Source organism: Eurytemora carolleeae, unplaced genomic scaffold, assembly GCF_000591075.1.
Source record: "Eurytemora carolleeae unplaced genomic scaffold, Eaff_2.0 scaffold2168, whole genome shotgun sequence".
Classification (NCBI taxonomy): Eukaryota; Metazoa; Arthropoda; class Copepoda; order Calanoida; family Temoridae; genus Eurytemora; species Eurytemora carolleeae.
Genome location: NW_019398055.1, coordinates 5,448 through 21,316, shown reverse-complemented (window position 1 = coordinate 21,316; position 15,869 = coordinate 5,448). Strand labels below are relative to the sequence as shown.

General features: G+C 30.9%; 1 protein-coding gene across 1 annotated transcript; it reads left to right on the top strand.

Moving 5' to 3' along the window:
- Nucleotides 1-211: 211 nt before the first annotated feature.
- On the top strand, nucleotides 212-12,974 carry LOC111716716 (uncharacterized; the record flags this gene model as incomplete). Its single annotated transcript, XM_023492189.1, has 11 exons — nucleotides 212-290; nucleotides 957-1,023; nucleotides 1,304-1,440; nucleotides 1,650-1,717; nucleotides 2,453-2,517; nucleotides 4,873-4,936; nucleotides 6,349-6,404; nucleotides 7,289-7,344; nucleotides 11,253-11,310; nucleotides 12,271-12,319; nucleotides 12,548-12,974. Coding segments are annotated over 11 exons (753 nt in total), but the record flags the coding sequence as incomplete, so codon positions are not given.
- Between the last annotated feature and the right edge of the window lie 2,895 nt (nucleotides 12,975-15,869).

Genomic DNA, 15,869 nt, shown 5'->3' with positions numbered 1-15,869 from the left:
TTCTCAAAATTGACTGAAGTGCCGTAATTAATTTATACACATTTTAAATTTTATTTTCACTTTAAAAAGATTTACATATTTCTAAAAAGAATATGCTACATTAATCAAAGTAGATCTCGTCCCGAAATTTACTAGTTTAAGGATTTCTAATATCTTATTCGTGGATTTCTTTCTTGAAGATGAAGACGACTATATAGTATCTAATATTTAGGATGAACCTATCCTAGAGCTGACCTACCTGCGAACCTCCAAATTGTACATCATGTACTACCACAATTGGGCGCGACTAAGTAAGAATAAATCATATTCTTAAAGTTTTACATTTTCAAGTGATATGTGAGTTTATAAAATCCAGAAGAAACAAAAACAGTGACAAAATTAATTTTCTTTTAACTTTTTCTGCCATCAATGTTTTGCATGCGTATTCTCAATATATCAATAAGCCTATACCTATATTTTAGTTAAAATATTGAGTATCCATATAATATAAAGTTATATAGAGTTTTCTCATCATAAATTCGACAGATATCTTGTTTTTTTCTTTTTTTGTTTGTTAAGATTTAAACTTTCATATAATTCTGGGATATATTTTCTTTAAATATAAAGGACATCTCTTTTGCTATTACTTTTGCAATGTTAGTTTAAGAGGTTGGATGCGTGGGGTTTTAGTGCAAATCGTATATATCTATCTATCTATCTATCTATTTATCTATTTATCTGTCTATTTTTCTATTTATCTTTCTATTAATCTATTTATCTATTTATCTATTTATCTATTTATCTATTTATCTATTTATCTATTTATCTATTAATATATATGGACAATTTTTCAAAATCAAACACTCTCAGTTTCAGTTGAAACAAAAACTTTTTAACCAAATTTTCTGTTTATTTAACCATCTTCATTCTTCATAAATATATATGAAGGGGTTTATTGATTGAATCTATCTATCTAGTTGTACTGGGAATACTACCTATATCAGTAATCGGGTATCTCAACGCAAAAATCTACCAAGCAGTCAGGTAATAATCTAATAATCAGCTAGAAAAAGTTTTTTAGTTTGATTCTTAGGCTTTTTATTCTGTTAAAAGAAAATTGCCTGCATTACGATGCTAAATTGCAGTTACTGGAAATCCACATTTTGGAAATCCATGTTTAAAATTTCGAAAATGGATTATTTTGATTTGTCCTTTCTCTATAAAAGGTAATTGCGGATTCTATTTCATGTAAAAATTGGGGAAATTGTTAGAATTAATCTGAGTTTTTAGCAAGAATGGTTTTGACTGACTGTCTATTATCAAGGAGAAGGAAGGGTGGCAGGAAGCGCCATGACGAACATCTTAGCATCATCCTTATGATGATCGTTCTCACATTCGTCCTCTGCAACCTCCCTCGTCTTCTGCTGAACATGCACGAACTAGTCGTTCTTGAGCTCATTGGTAAACTAAATGATAATAATAATATTAATAATAACAATAATAATAATAATGTAATAATAATGATAACAAGTTGAAGTGCCCAGCGTTGCCCGCGGATTTTTTTAATATTAAAAAAAAATATTAATAATAATAATAACAATAATATTGATAATCATAACAGTAATAATAATAAAAAATCAATGATAACAGTGATAATAATAATACTCTAGATGAATGCCGAGATACCCAGTTGATGGGGTTCCCAGTGTGGAGTGTAATTATAGGCTTCATTAGCCAGGTTTTTATCTTTTAATTAATTTAATCAAATTTTAATTTTAAATGTAAATTGATAAACAACAAAATGTTTGTATCTGTGAATTGATTAATTAATTAAAGTAGAAATAACGAATGAATATGAAACAGTACAGGCGTTTAAATATTTCACTTCGGACTCTTTGGCCACCTTGTATAATTGTACTGAACAAATCAAATATAAAAGTCCAAAGTTTAAATTAAGTGTATACAGGACTTTAGCCAGGGGGTGACACGATTTTTTTGCCCCCTGGCTGTTAGGGGTGGGGGCGAAATCAGGTTTGCTCCCCCCCCTAGTTATTAAAAAGCTAGCTAGCTAACTTGTATACATACATACATACACCCTTATGTGTATATATGAGCAAAGAGCTTTATTATATATAGACTAGACTTAGAGGGTGTTTCGTGTCCCTTTTCTAATTAAAAAATAACTTCCATTACGCTTATAAAGTCGCCTTTTTTAGTTTTTCTCAAATTTTTCTATTTAAATTGGCAAATTTCCTGAAAAAGGTCAGCATTGCTTCCGGTCTAACTTTGTTGACGTAAAAATTCGGGGTTGATCGGTTCAGCCGTTGTTACATTTTTTTTGCATACAAACGGACGGACAGACAAGCAAAGTAAATATATATATAGATAAAAACCTACCAAATAAAAAGCTATAGAGGGAAGTAGGTCCAGGAACCCCCAGAAAGAAAAATCTGTATTATAAATGTTTGATCAGGTTCTACTGTGCATAAACTCATCTGCAAACCTGATTATCTACTGCTGTCTAGGCGCTAAGTTCAGGTAAATAGAAAAACAAAATAGAGGATGTTTTTTGTGGATTAGAGTTAATTTTGAACGCTTGATTTCAATATTCAATATGAACACTTTTAATGCTCAAATAAAGTTTTCCTTACAGGGTATGACCACCTCGGAATATTGAATAGGAATTAAATCACGCCGTAGGTCTGTATAAGATGTGGATATCATGTGTGCTTAATCCCGAGATTTACAAAGTTCAGAATTTAATCCATTCATTTTCTAATCCCCATATCTTAGCAAACCCACCGTAGTATGATTCTAATATTCTAATTTTGAAGCATGACATGTTTTCACAATCAGGTTGTCCAGATATTGAGATAAAACGATGCACTTAAATGTTTTGATCGAAGGCAACCGTGGTTTTAGGTTTCCTTGTAAAAGCAAATTTCCTTGAAAGTATTGGATCATTTGTTTGTTTTATATACATTTGCATTATTCGAAATAAAATATTTGATAATACTAGAAATTCAAGGCGCTTCGCGCCCTTCTTTCTAGCCTTAGAGGGCGCTTCGCGCCCATCTTCTAAATTAGTTGTGAACATGTTCTCTTTGTGTACATCGTAAAACAAAACAAAAATAATTCGCGGATTTTTACAAAAAATTTCGCGGATTTTCAAAATTTTTAAAAATTTAATGACAATCGAATTTTGATAGAGACAAATATTTGAAATTTTGATTTTTCATAAACCTTCCCTGGGGTCCCTAGATGTCCCACAAAAATTTGGGCCCGATAGGTTCAGCCGTTTTGACGTTTATTGGATACAAACAAACAAACAAACAGACAAACAAACAGACAGACAAGCCAAATTTATATATAGATATATTATACTACGCATATACATATATTCAATTTGTATAGCAATTTATGACTGTATTCCGAGCATTTACAAAAAATATTTTTACACAATTTATTGAAAAATGTTAAAAAGAAAAATGTTAAAGAATATTTTGTTGTAACTTTACATTTACAATATGTTTAAGGGTTGGCAAACACTGTGGGTAAATAAGAAAATATATTGGACTTTTCGATCAGTTCTTTAAAGGGACTGTTTACGTTATTTTGATAAGGCTCCATATCCAATTCAGTAATATGCACTCAACATCTTTGTCTGATCAAGGGTGAATGAGATGTCTAATTTGCCTAACTAAAAATTGATTATTTTAAATTGTGGTTTCTCTGTATGACTTTGGAATTTATTCAGCAATCAAAGTTGTGAATTGGGCTTGCAACTCTTTGGAGGATAAATTGAAATAACAGCGACAATCCCTTTAACAAACAAGTTTTATAAGCTATATTACGTGTAAACTTTAATGGCTGCAGATCCCAGCAATATTTTTTAATCAAAATTTTTAGGCAAATATTCAAGAGTTTAAATTTTACATATCATTAGAACCAACATATAAATATATCATCTATTTTAAGCATGACAAATTTGAAAAAAGTTTTTATCGGCCATTAAACTTTTAAACAGTTTGAACAGTTGTCCAATACAAATCTGTCATTTAACTTTTGGGACATTTTTTTAATACCCTTAATTATAATTTTAAGGAAATATATTTTTGGAAAACTATCGCTCTTGAGAGTCACTTTAAATTGCATATACTATATAAATATAATATACTAGAAATTCAAGGCGCTTCGCGCCCTTCTTTCTAGCTTTAGAGGGCGCTTTGCGCCCATCTTCTAAATTAATTGTGAACAATGTTCTCTTTGTGTACATCGTAAAACAAAACAAAAATAATTCGCGGATTTTCACAAAAAATTTCGTGGATTTTCAAAATTTTTAAAAATTTAATGAATATCGAATTTTGATTGAGACAAATATTTGAAATTTTAATCATTCATAAACCTTCCCTGGGGTCCCTGGATGTCCCACAAAAAATTTGGGCCCGATCGGTTCAGCCGTTTTGACGTTTATTGGATACAAACAAACAGACAGACAAACAAACACCCAAACAGACAGACAAGCCAAATTTATAGATAGGTATATATACATAATTTATACATCTATATATAAATTTGGCTTGTCTGTCTGTTTGTTTGTTTGTTTGTTTGTCTGTTTGTTTGTATCCAATAAACGTCAAAACGGCTGAACCGATCGGGCCCAAATTTTTTGTGGGACATCTAGTATAATATATACATACAATATATGCATATAATATATATACATGTAATATATACTTATAATATACACATATAATATATACATATAATATATACACACAATATATGCATATAATATATATACATGTAATATATACTTATAATATACACATATAATATATACATATAATATATAAAATATATTTCGCACAACATTAAAAAAAATCCTTTCAGGGAAGTGACACTTCGTTACTTTTGCCGATCATCTCGGGATTGTCGCTGTCTACATTCTACAGAGGAATGCTTATAACCATTTTTTATGAAACATTATGCACATTATCATTCATGCTCAGATCATGATTAGTTTCATTGCAGCAGGCAGTTCTAGAAACCCTTTTACACTGGGAGGTCTTATTGTTTTTTACTCCAGAAAGCAATGAGCTTTTTAAACAAATTAATCTGACTAAAATTTAAAAAATTACTTATTTTGCAAATCAGATAAAAGAAACTTAAATACGAAAACGTACAAAATTGGCTTCCCAAACAAACGAAAAAAAGCAAAAAATGGCTTTTTTGTATTTTTAGATTCCATCAAGAATTGTTTTCTCATTTCGAAACTATATACACTGTACTATTGAGTTTTATTGGTTCCCAGACTTCCTTAAAACTCATGAAAATGCTCATGAAAAGATAACATTTTTAAGATAGTTTTAAAGATAGTTGTACCTTCGTCCAAGAAGATGGAATAGTTGATCATTTGTTTATGAATTAGTGAAAAGTTTCTTTTGTTTTTGCATCTATTATTTTCCAATTCTTACAAAAAACTTCATGAAATTTTAAATTCTATTCAAATTTTGAGTTTATTGTGCCATTCATATTTTGATTCAATACTTCTCTTCAAAATAATTCTCAAAATTCTGAAGTTTAAATGAATCAAGCACAGTGAGCTTCACTATAAATGAAGCAAGTCCTTAGACAAATTTGGGAAAATACAGCTCGGGTCTAAGCTATCTCTAGGCCTTATTTACGACTTTCGGATTCAAGCTGCATCTTATTTTCCACAGAGTTGAGTTTAAAAAAGCCGGTTTAATATTCTATTTGGCGGATTTTCATGGTAGAAATTGACGCATTCCGGGTTTTAATGAGAACAAGACTCAAGATTGAGCCTTATTCTCCACTAAAACCAACCAAGATCGGTTTTAGTCCTTAAGTCGAGCCGAAGATCTTGCAGCTGCTAATCACGTGACACACGCTGTCGTCAGAGTTGGGTCGAAGATTGGGTCTTAAAGTCGCGTTTAAGAAATTACGGCTCGAGCCGGAGTTTTTAAATCGCGGGCTCCAGTGGGCTCAAATTTAAATAAACCAAACACAGTGGGCTTAAATTTAAATAAAGCAAACACAATGGGCTTAAATTTAAGTAAAGCAAACACAGTGGGCTTAAATTTAAATAAAGCAAACACAGTAGCCTTACATTTAAATGAAGAAAACACAGTGGGCTTAACTATAAATAAAGCATACACAATTGTGGGTTTAAATATGATATGTTGAAAGTAAGCAAAGTGGGCTTAAATAAAAAAAGCAAGCACAGTGGGTATAAATATGATTGAATCAAGCACAGTAGGCTTAAATATAAATGAAGCAAACACAGTGGGCTCAAATAAAAATAAAGTAAACACAGTGAGCTTAAAATGTTATAAGTTGATACTCGAGGAGGGAGGAAGATGTAAGAACTGTGGAATACAACGTGGCGCTCTAGATACGGCCAGGTAGGCATCATGTTTTAGGATTCTAATTTGTGTAAACTTTTATCCTTATAAAGGGACTGTTAGCGTAATCTTAAGTGACTCTCCAAGCAAAGATGTCAATGCCCGAATCACAACGATAGCCTTAAGCGCTTTGTCTGATCATGGACAAGAAGAAAACATATCAAATCACTTTCCACTTGCCAAACTACAAATGATCAGACTTTATTTTCTTTCATTACAATGTATTTTGCAAAGAAAGGATCCACTATCTAAACAAAGAAAGGATCCACTATCTAAGCAAAGTTGAAAATGATAGGGTAAATCCAAAATCTCAGATGCATCTTTTGGAAGTTTAGGTTCTTAGTATCAATGTAAAACTTTTTAATTTCAATTGTGGCTTCACGATACAAGTGACTTTTAGACACTTTTAAGCCTAGTAAAAAGACAATATCTTTCACATTTTGATCAGACAAAGGTTTCAAGGGCACTGTTGTAAATTAAGCATTTCCAAATTGCATGGAGGGTCACTTCAAATTATACTTACAGTCCTTTTCAGCGGTTTTTAATTTCTTCCCTGATTTTTCTGTTATTTAAACAATAAGCATGATTTAAAAAGTTCTACATTTTTATATACTTTTGTTTTGTGATATAACTGCATTTTTATTGATAAAGTGACTCTATGAGGCTTAATTTTAACGGACCCAGCAATTATAAAGTGGCATTTCCGCTTGACAACGGCACCCTTAAAAGCTTTCTCTGATCAACGATAAATATACATTCTTGAAAAAAATTGGTTATTCTAAATCGTTTTTTATTCTTTTGCGCATTTCTTGTTCACTCCTCTTTAAAGAAGGTTATTTAAAATTTCATAGACAGACCCTTTATTATTCAATTAATTTTTCTAGAGTTTCTAGCACACACCGTCCTGATAAACAGCTTTGTGTCATCGGAAACCTTCAAGGTAATTATATTTATCTCTTTTCTTTCCTGTTATATATTGTCTTGTCGTATTCCGTCTTTTTAAATCTAGTCCTGAATTTTTTCTACTTAATCCATCCCTGTCGTATCCTATCCTATACTGATTTGTTCTAACCTAGCCAATCTTTTTATCCAGCCCTAACTCTTTTCTCCTGTACAACCCTGCCTAGTATTTGTTGAGAACGGATGTTAGAGAAAAGAATGTTTCTTTTCAAGTTTCTTTTCAAGTCCTGATTGGATAAATATCCATGGAAGATTAAGAACTGGTTTTGCAACCACAAATCTAAATGGTTGGTTGCACTGCATGTTGTTCGGTAATAATTCTATAGTAAAGGTCGAAGGTTCTCTTGTTGAGTTTTAAAAACTTATCGTTATGTCTGAATATCACATCAGTGTGTTCGAATATCCTATTGTAGAGTTCGAATGTCCTATTGCTGCGTTCGAAAATCCCTTTGTTGTTTTCAAATTTCCAAAGGTGTATTCGAAAAAAATTGAGATCTATAGATCGAACTATATCTTTAAGAAAGAACGGAAACACTTTTAACTTATCGTTCAGTTGGTATGCTAGCTATTTCAATCAACCGTTAACCCTATTCCTGCTGGGGGGGGGTCAATTTGACCCCCCCCCCCCGTAGTTTTTTTTACATAACTCAAAAAGTATTGGTCTAAGGCTGTTGAAATTTTCTGACTTTTCCTACATAACAAAAGCCCTGCCTTTAGGCCTAAAACCGGGCTTTAATACTAACTGCCTGAGTCCTCAGGCACACTGCCTGAATGACTGATTTTTCCTGTAACAAACAAAATCTTTGTTTTGACCCACTTTCACTTGTCAAATTTTGATAAAATTTAGCTTTTTGGAAAGCCTATGACATAAGGAAACAGATTGCACAAGTTTTGCGAAAAAAAATTGCAAATTTTTTGCAAACAACCTGTCACAGTTTCCATTGATTCTAATTTGTCTGAGAGTAAATGACATTCCTATTTAAAGAGGGGATTCAATGATAAACCCGAGGGCTTGCGGATTTTGCGGATTTTCAAAGTATCTTTCAATGAAAATATCCCGGCGGGATTAAATGAAAATTGTTGCATACCAAAAAACCAGCTTTTTATAAAGGAATATTGATTTATTGGGGTTTTTTGCGAACCCATCATTTAAACATGAAAATCCGCAAACATTTTATTTTATTGGACTACAACAAAAAATGACGACTTGAAAAGCAACATTAAAAAGCTAAAATTATAAACCTCCGTACCTACTTCTGATTAATCATACAGAAAGGATTATGGTCATCCCACATTTTCCAATATATGATTTACTTTAAAAGTTCTGAAAAGTGTAATCTGGAAATTCATTGTTAATTAATTAGCTGAAATTAGTTTGGAAGATTCTCTGAAAAATTACTCTCCATTGATTTTTTTCATTACTTTTACAGAACTTAAAAAATAAAGCTATGTTTTGTTCAGATTTGATTCTTCAGAAAGGGATAGATTCTTTGCCACAAGTTCAAATTTCTCATCTCGATATCTTTGCAACCTGATGGTTGGTTGATAAGTCAAACTTAGATTATTTGAACTAACAGAATTTATAGTTTTAAATATCTAAGATCTAGGACATCGGGTTGCAAAGATATATGTTTTAGAAGATCAGAGTTTGTGGCACGGACTAAATTTCCTTTGTTTCATTTTATCGTTTAACTTATGAACCCAATCATGTAAAAGTATGCTTGAATTTTTCAATTTTAAATATTATTTTTTATACATTCTATCATTTTGATATACCTTTAACAATTTTTTTAGGATAACGGCACCAAACACTTAAACAATTTAGAAAAGAACGCTTCACATTCACATGTCTCTCCCTAACCCTGCTTAATTCAGTCTCCCCCTATCCCTGCTGGCAACAACATATCTCTGTGACTCTCTCTCTCTCTCCTAGCATGATACCAGCTGACCCTGCTGTTGCTGCGGAGGGGAGTTTAAAACACAAACAATGAGAATTTCACATAAACTCTTTAAAGCTTAAACTGTGGACTAAAAAGACGAAGAAGAATTTTTCTCGTTTTCTCAAGTTTCTCGACCCGTTTACAGGAGAAGGAGAAGAAACAGAGGTGTGATGTCAACCCTGAAGGAAGTGAGACTATCCCACCAGGATGTGCAGTCTCCCCTGAAGGAAGTGAGCTCCCCTCTGAAAGAAGTGCAGTCTATCATATGAATCATTTAGTAAAAAAGTAAATAAATAATGTAGTTTTTTCCAATTATGAAAGTTGTAAAATTGTAATACAATTGTAATATTTTAATCACTGCTACAAAATAAATATTTAGACTTAAAAACATTGAAACCATTCAAACTATGGAATTGGAAGACAACTTTTAGACTTAAGTTATGATTTTGGATAATACGATGAACATGAAACACTGTACCGGTGCAGTGTACGCCAGGTGTACACAGAGCCATTTCAAGCTTTTGCTTTATAATATCAGCAAATAAACATAAAAATACTAATATTTAATTCAGAGATTTAGATAGATCGAACTGCGTAACCGGTCATTTCCGATAGATGGAACATTACGACAGGATTTCTAACATACATCCAAAATTTAAATAATCTATTTAATAAAGCTGTTGCATAGCTGAACTAACGTCTGAACCAAATAAGAGGATTTAAAAAAATGGTCTATTCTGGAGGTAACATAGGCTAACACTTTTTTTATTGTTTTTGAAATTCCACGGGCAACTCCGGGCACTTCAGCTAAAATCATACTTTAATACACTGCGGGTACACTTCGGGAGTAACTATGACTAAAAATTATAATACAAACCTGGGAAACACCAGGTGCTCCAGGTGCTCCAGGTGCTCCAGGTGCTCCAGGTGCTCCAGGTGCTCCAGGTGCTCCAGCTAAATATACATATTACAGAAATTGATGAACTATACATCATGCATACATTAAATCTTAATACATCTGAAATGTTACAACATTGATTCTTTTTTATTCCATAATCTGACATTTTCAAAAGTTGCCTGATGCAACAATAATGATAAACTGTTCTACATAAATCATGCCTGTATTAAAGTATTTATTTGGCTTGTTCTTTTTGTTGGTTTGGATGCAATACAAGTAAAAAAGAGGGACGATCACATCCAATATTCTGTTTTTTTTTGTGAAATCCACCAATACAAGTTTTTACAAAATTTGACATTTTTATTGTTAATATGAGGTCAAGAAGGACAGACAAAGTTTAAAGCATCTTTTACTACCTACCTGGTAATTATCTTTTTTACAAATTGTAGTACGAGGAAAACCTATCTAAAAAAACAAAATTTAAAAATTTAAAGATATTTATTAATACTGTTAATAATGAAAAAAGGTGGCGCGTTTTCTCCTGTTGTTCTATAAATCCGTCACATTTTCTTCTCTTGGTTCTAGATTTCTGTGCTGAATCTCTGTGTTAAATATCGACTTTTTCTGTCTGTAACAGCTCAGTTTTAAGTTTTACATTTGTTTTTCAATAAAATGTTTAAAATCCACCTTTTCCCCCCTGTACGTGTAACTTATGGCAGGCTTGATATTTAAAAAAAACAAGTTTTGGCATCTTCTTTAAACCATGCTTTTATTTTCCTTTTTATCTAAAAAGTAATTAAATTTAACAATTTACTTCTTTGGGTCTAAACTACATCAATCCGCAAGTTATTTTCAATAAAAGAGTCATGCTGAAATTATCAACTTTCAAATAAATAAAACAAAATATATTTAATATTGCTCAGACAAAGATTATAAGGGTCCCATTGTAAATCGGGCATGACTTTCTTTTTTCTAAATGGTTAGCCATTCAAATTACAACGACAGTCCCGTTAAAATTTGTTTAAAGGGTTTCAAAAGTTTGTTATTTAGAAGTACGTGAGATCGGTGAGGAAGAAATCCCTCTGCACACTTTCCAGAACAAAGTCAGGTAAAAGAGAATTCAGTAGTTGAACTAGGTATGGCGGTTAAACTAGGTATGGCGGTTGAACTAGGTATGGCGGTTGAACTAGGTATGGGTTGAACTAGGTATGGCGGTTGAACTAGGTATGGCGGTTGAAATAGGTATGGTGGGTGAACTACTATCTACTTCATTTTGGTCACAAGTTAATCCTTGTAAAACTTTTCGAATTCAAATTAGAAAAAGAAAAGAGTGGAATAATTTAAGAATTTATGTTAACACATAGTTTTAACCAGAGTCTAAAACTAAAGAACGAAAAGTTTTGACTTAAATTTTAAGTTCATGGTTAAATGCCACTTCTGACTTCATTTAATCCTGAACTTTAACCGTGAAGTTAAATATTTAACCCTGTGGTTAAATATTTAACTCGCCGAAATCGACGAGTTAAAATTTAAACACAGGGTTAAAATCTTGAAATCCAGCAATCCCTATTTGCCTATCATCATTCTTGCAGCGGTAAGCGGCATTCAATTAATTATGATATATTTAAAAGTAAAAACCTTGATTTAATGAATTTCACGTTTTAGATTAATTAATGTTTGCACGTAAACCCAAAATACGGTTGTAACTGGAAATATGTTTTGTTTTCCGTCACGTAAATAATTTAAAATTTAAAAATCAGCTGATTACCAATAGTTACGTAATAATTCTTTTCTCTGATTGGTTCAGATTTTCCCGGGAAATTCAAATTTAAAATTGAGAAAGTTTAATATTTAAGTAGCTATTCATTATTTTACAGAACTTTTAACCCCGAACTTAAAATTCGCGCATTCTTTAGTTTTAGACTCAGGATTCCGTTGTGATTTAAAAAGTATTTAGTTTCTTAAAAACTGAAATTATGCTGACGTACAGCCCCTTTAAAGGATAATAAACAACACAATGAAAATATCAAATAAACACAACAAAAAAATTATTGAAAAAATATTTTAGCATGAACAATACGAAGACTACAGTAGGAGGGTCAAAGGGAAAACGTTCGGTAAGAAGTTTACTCTAAAATTAAACTTATTTTGATTAAATTTTTATAAGAAAAATTGAGCACAAGTTTCGTGTCAATTTTTGTTTTATTTTAATAACTTTGAAGCCCGAATTTAAAAAAAGTTTTTAATTAGAAACGCTTTTTTGCGGTAAATGCAACCTGGACACTTCTACTTAGATTAAAAATATTTTTATTTTACATTGCTAAATTTTATTTTGACACTTTTAGCTTAAGTACGAGTCTGGGTGTTCTACAACTACAAGTCAGATCACCAACATCTAATGGAATTTAGATCAACGACACAAAACAACTCAACTTTTTGATCAACGACACAAAACAACTCAACTTTTAGATCAACGACACAAAACAACTAAACTTTTAGATCAACGAAACAAACAACTCAAGTTTGGTTAGGTCAAAAAAAAAAAAAAAAAATTCTGGAAATTAACAAAAAGATCTTTGCTTCCTTAATTAAAATCAAATCACAGCTCAGACTACATTCAAAACATAAATTGATCACCGACATTTACATCATAGATCAAGGACATTGAAATCTGCAGATCATCGATATCAAAGAGAATCTTGTCAACCCTCTTCTCAAAATGAATGAAGCGTGGATGGATGAATGTGCTGCCAGATTACAACCCCTGGTAGATCAATACAAAACCCCTACAACACCAAACTTTCGCAATAGAAAAATTCCGAGATTTGATCTTAACAACCCGATTATGTCCTGGGGACAAAAACATCTCTTTTAAAAAGATATCAAAGAAATGATAGCTTTAAAAACTGAAAATTATGAAAAATACCTAAATTGTTTCCTGTTTCAACGACTCTAAAATCTGTATAATGTTATATAGATAATTTATTTAAACATTTTTCAGAGCATTAGGAATTTGTCAAAATAACTGTTGAAAATTAGCAAAATTGAAATATCGTCAAATTGTAGAAAACACAAAATTTTCATTTAAATACAGTATTGAAGCTTTAACACTAAAACAAAAAGAATAATATGTTCTAACCAACTAAATATGCCACCCCCCCCCCAAAAAAAAAAAAAAAAAAATATGTAATCCTGTCTTAATGTTGTTATGGTGTGAAATTGTAGCATAAATATTTTAATCTAAATTATTCAAATACTTTTAATGTTGAAAAGTTAGACAAATATCACCTGATAGGAATCCAACATATGTGTTATGAATTAAACCTAAAGCTGTCTAAATAAAGATATAAATTATATTCGAAAAAAGGACGAAAAAATCGTGAATTAAAATAAATATTTATTTTTATTGTTCTCAAAATTAATGTTGACTGTGTTCGAATTTAAAGAATTTAAGCCGCGTCTAAAATCCCCCAAATATTGGTTTCCATTGAGCGCCGGCTTAAATCTTGAAAAATTTAATCCAATTTTAAGTGAAACCAACCAAATTTGAGCCGCGGCTTAAATTCTTTTAATTCAGCCTCTGTTTAATGTAAAATGAAATATATTTTTTAAATGTGATATTTAGCCAAGTTTATTCATTCATCCACATCCTTCTCACTTTAACTGTATTTGGATAAAGTTTGAGTGTAATTACATTTTTGAAAGGTAAAAATCCACACGATTTGAGTTAAATTTTTGAAAAATTACATATAAGTTAAATAAGTGGTTCTTAGGATGGAAAATTTTAAATGAGGTTTATTATTACAGACAATAAAGAAAATACTATTAGATTTCAGCACGTTTAAATGAAAATGACTTTTTCTTCCTAATTATTACTTAGAAAAAGTTTAAGGGTATCGTTGTGAATTGGAAATAAAATCACATTTACAGTCCCATTTAATCATAAAGTATCAATAATTAATACTGTCGTCTTGTTAATAATATTGTATTATCAAGTATTTCTAAGGGACGGCTTTTCACATTTCAGTTTTTTAATTAAATCAAAACATCAATTTATAACAATTTTTACGCTCTAACTATACGAATGGGGCTTTTTTAGTTTAGTTTTCTCATTTTTTATTGATGATATAACAGCAATTGCAGACCGAACTTTTTTCTAAAATTTAAATTTGCAGTAATTAAATTTTTAATCAACAAAATTATGTAAGAATCCTAAATTTTTCAATAAAAGGATTTACTAATATTTCTAATATGTATACCTCTAAAAGCCGTCTCTGTAAAGTTTATTTGCTGTTATTATTTGGTATACTGTAAAACTTGGTAAATTATTAAAATTAAAAAATAATTTGTAATTTCACTTTAAAGAGACTGGATACGCGAATTTAAGCTACTTTCCCCTTTTATGCATATACAGTCCCTTTAAAGACAATTTTATGAAAGAGTTAAAAATATTTTTCTATGTTAAATGTTAAAATCTGTTTAATGTTGTAATAAAATTTCATTAAAAATATTTCTGAAATGTATATGGAATAGAAATCAGAAATAGTCATTTCCAACTTCTAGAGATGGGCGCGTTGATTTTTTAAATCGTTTGTTTATCGTTCGTTTAACCCCCGTTTCATTTGTTTATTTTTTTAGTCGTTCAAAAATAATTTAAATTCGTTCGTTTTAGAATTGTTGTTCATTTCTCATCTATTTTGTTCGTTTACTAACAACAATCGTTCAATTTAATAATTCATTCAGTGACTATTTAATAAAATCATTCCATCATTAAAAAACTAACGTTATTGTTCATAAGAAAACTTCGTCCGTTCAGTAAAAAACCAATTAATAAATCGTTTATTTATGTTAAAGTTTTTTAATTCGTTCGTTTTTTCTTTTATTGGTTTTCTATAAAACGTTAGTTTTTCGATTTTTCTTTTTTAAACCCTAAGTCTTAGATTATTTTCTGATTGGTTCTGATTCAACCATTGAGAGACTGCTTAGAAAGCATAAGCAGACGGATCAGGTGTGACAAAGTCCAGATTTAAAGATGTAATGAAATTGAGCCTTTTCCACAAACTCTGATTTTCTCATCCCTATATCTTTGCAACCACAAGTCTTGGACCTTAGATCTCTCAAAGTTTAAATTCTGTAAGATGACATAATATAAGTTAAAAATATTAAAGGTTTCCAATATCAGGTTGCAGAAAAATATACAAAATCTATTTTGACATTAATCTGTGTGTGTTTGATATTTAAAGGTGTTTCTAGGGTTTTTAAGTTATGGGGGAAAACCAGACGGCAGGCCAGAGGGCTCCTTTTTTGCAGTCAAAAAAAATTAGACATTTTAGTCTTTATTGGTCAATATTCATTAGAGATAACAAAAACGGCGTTCGGACATTTCATAGAAAGACATAAAAAATACATTTCATAGAAAAATATTTCATAGAAAGACATTTCATAGATAACAATTTTATAGATAGGACATTTCATAACGAAGACATTTCATGGACAGAGAATATTTTCCTAGACAGCGGAGATTTCTTTTCATTTGAAATGTCTTTTCAAGTAGGCCATGTCTTTCTATTACCCTGTCAAAGAAACGGACAGAAAGGTTTTCACAGATGAAAAAGTTGAATTTTAAGTTCTAAAAAGAATTTATTAATTGTTCGTTGTAGCAATGTA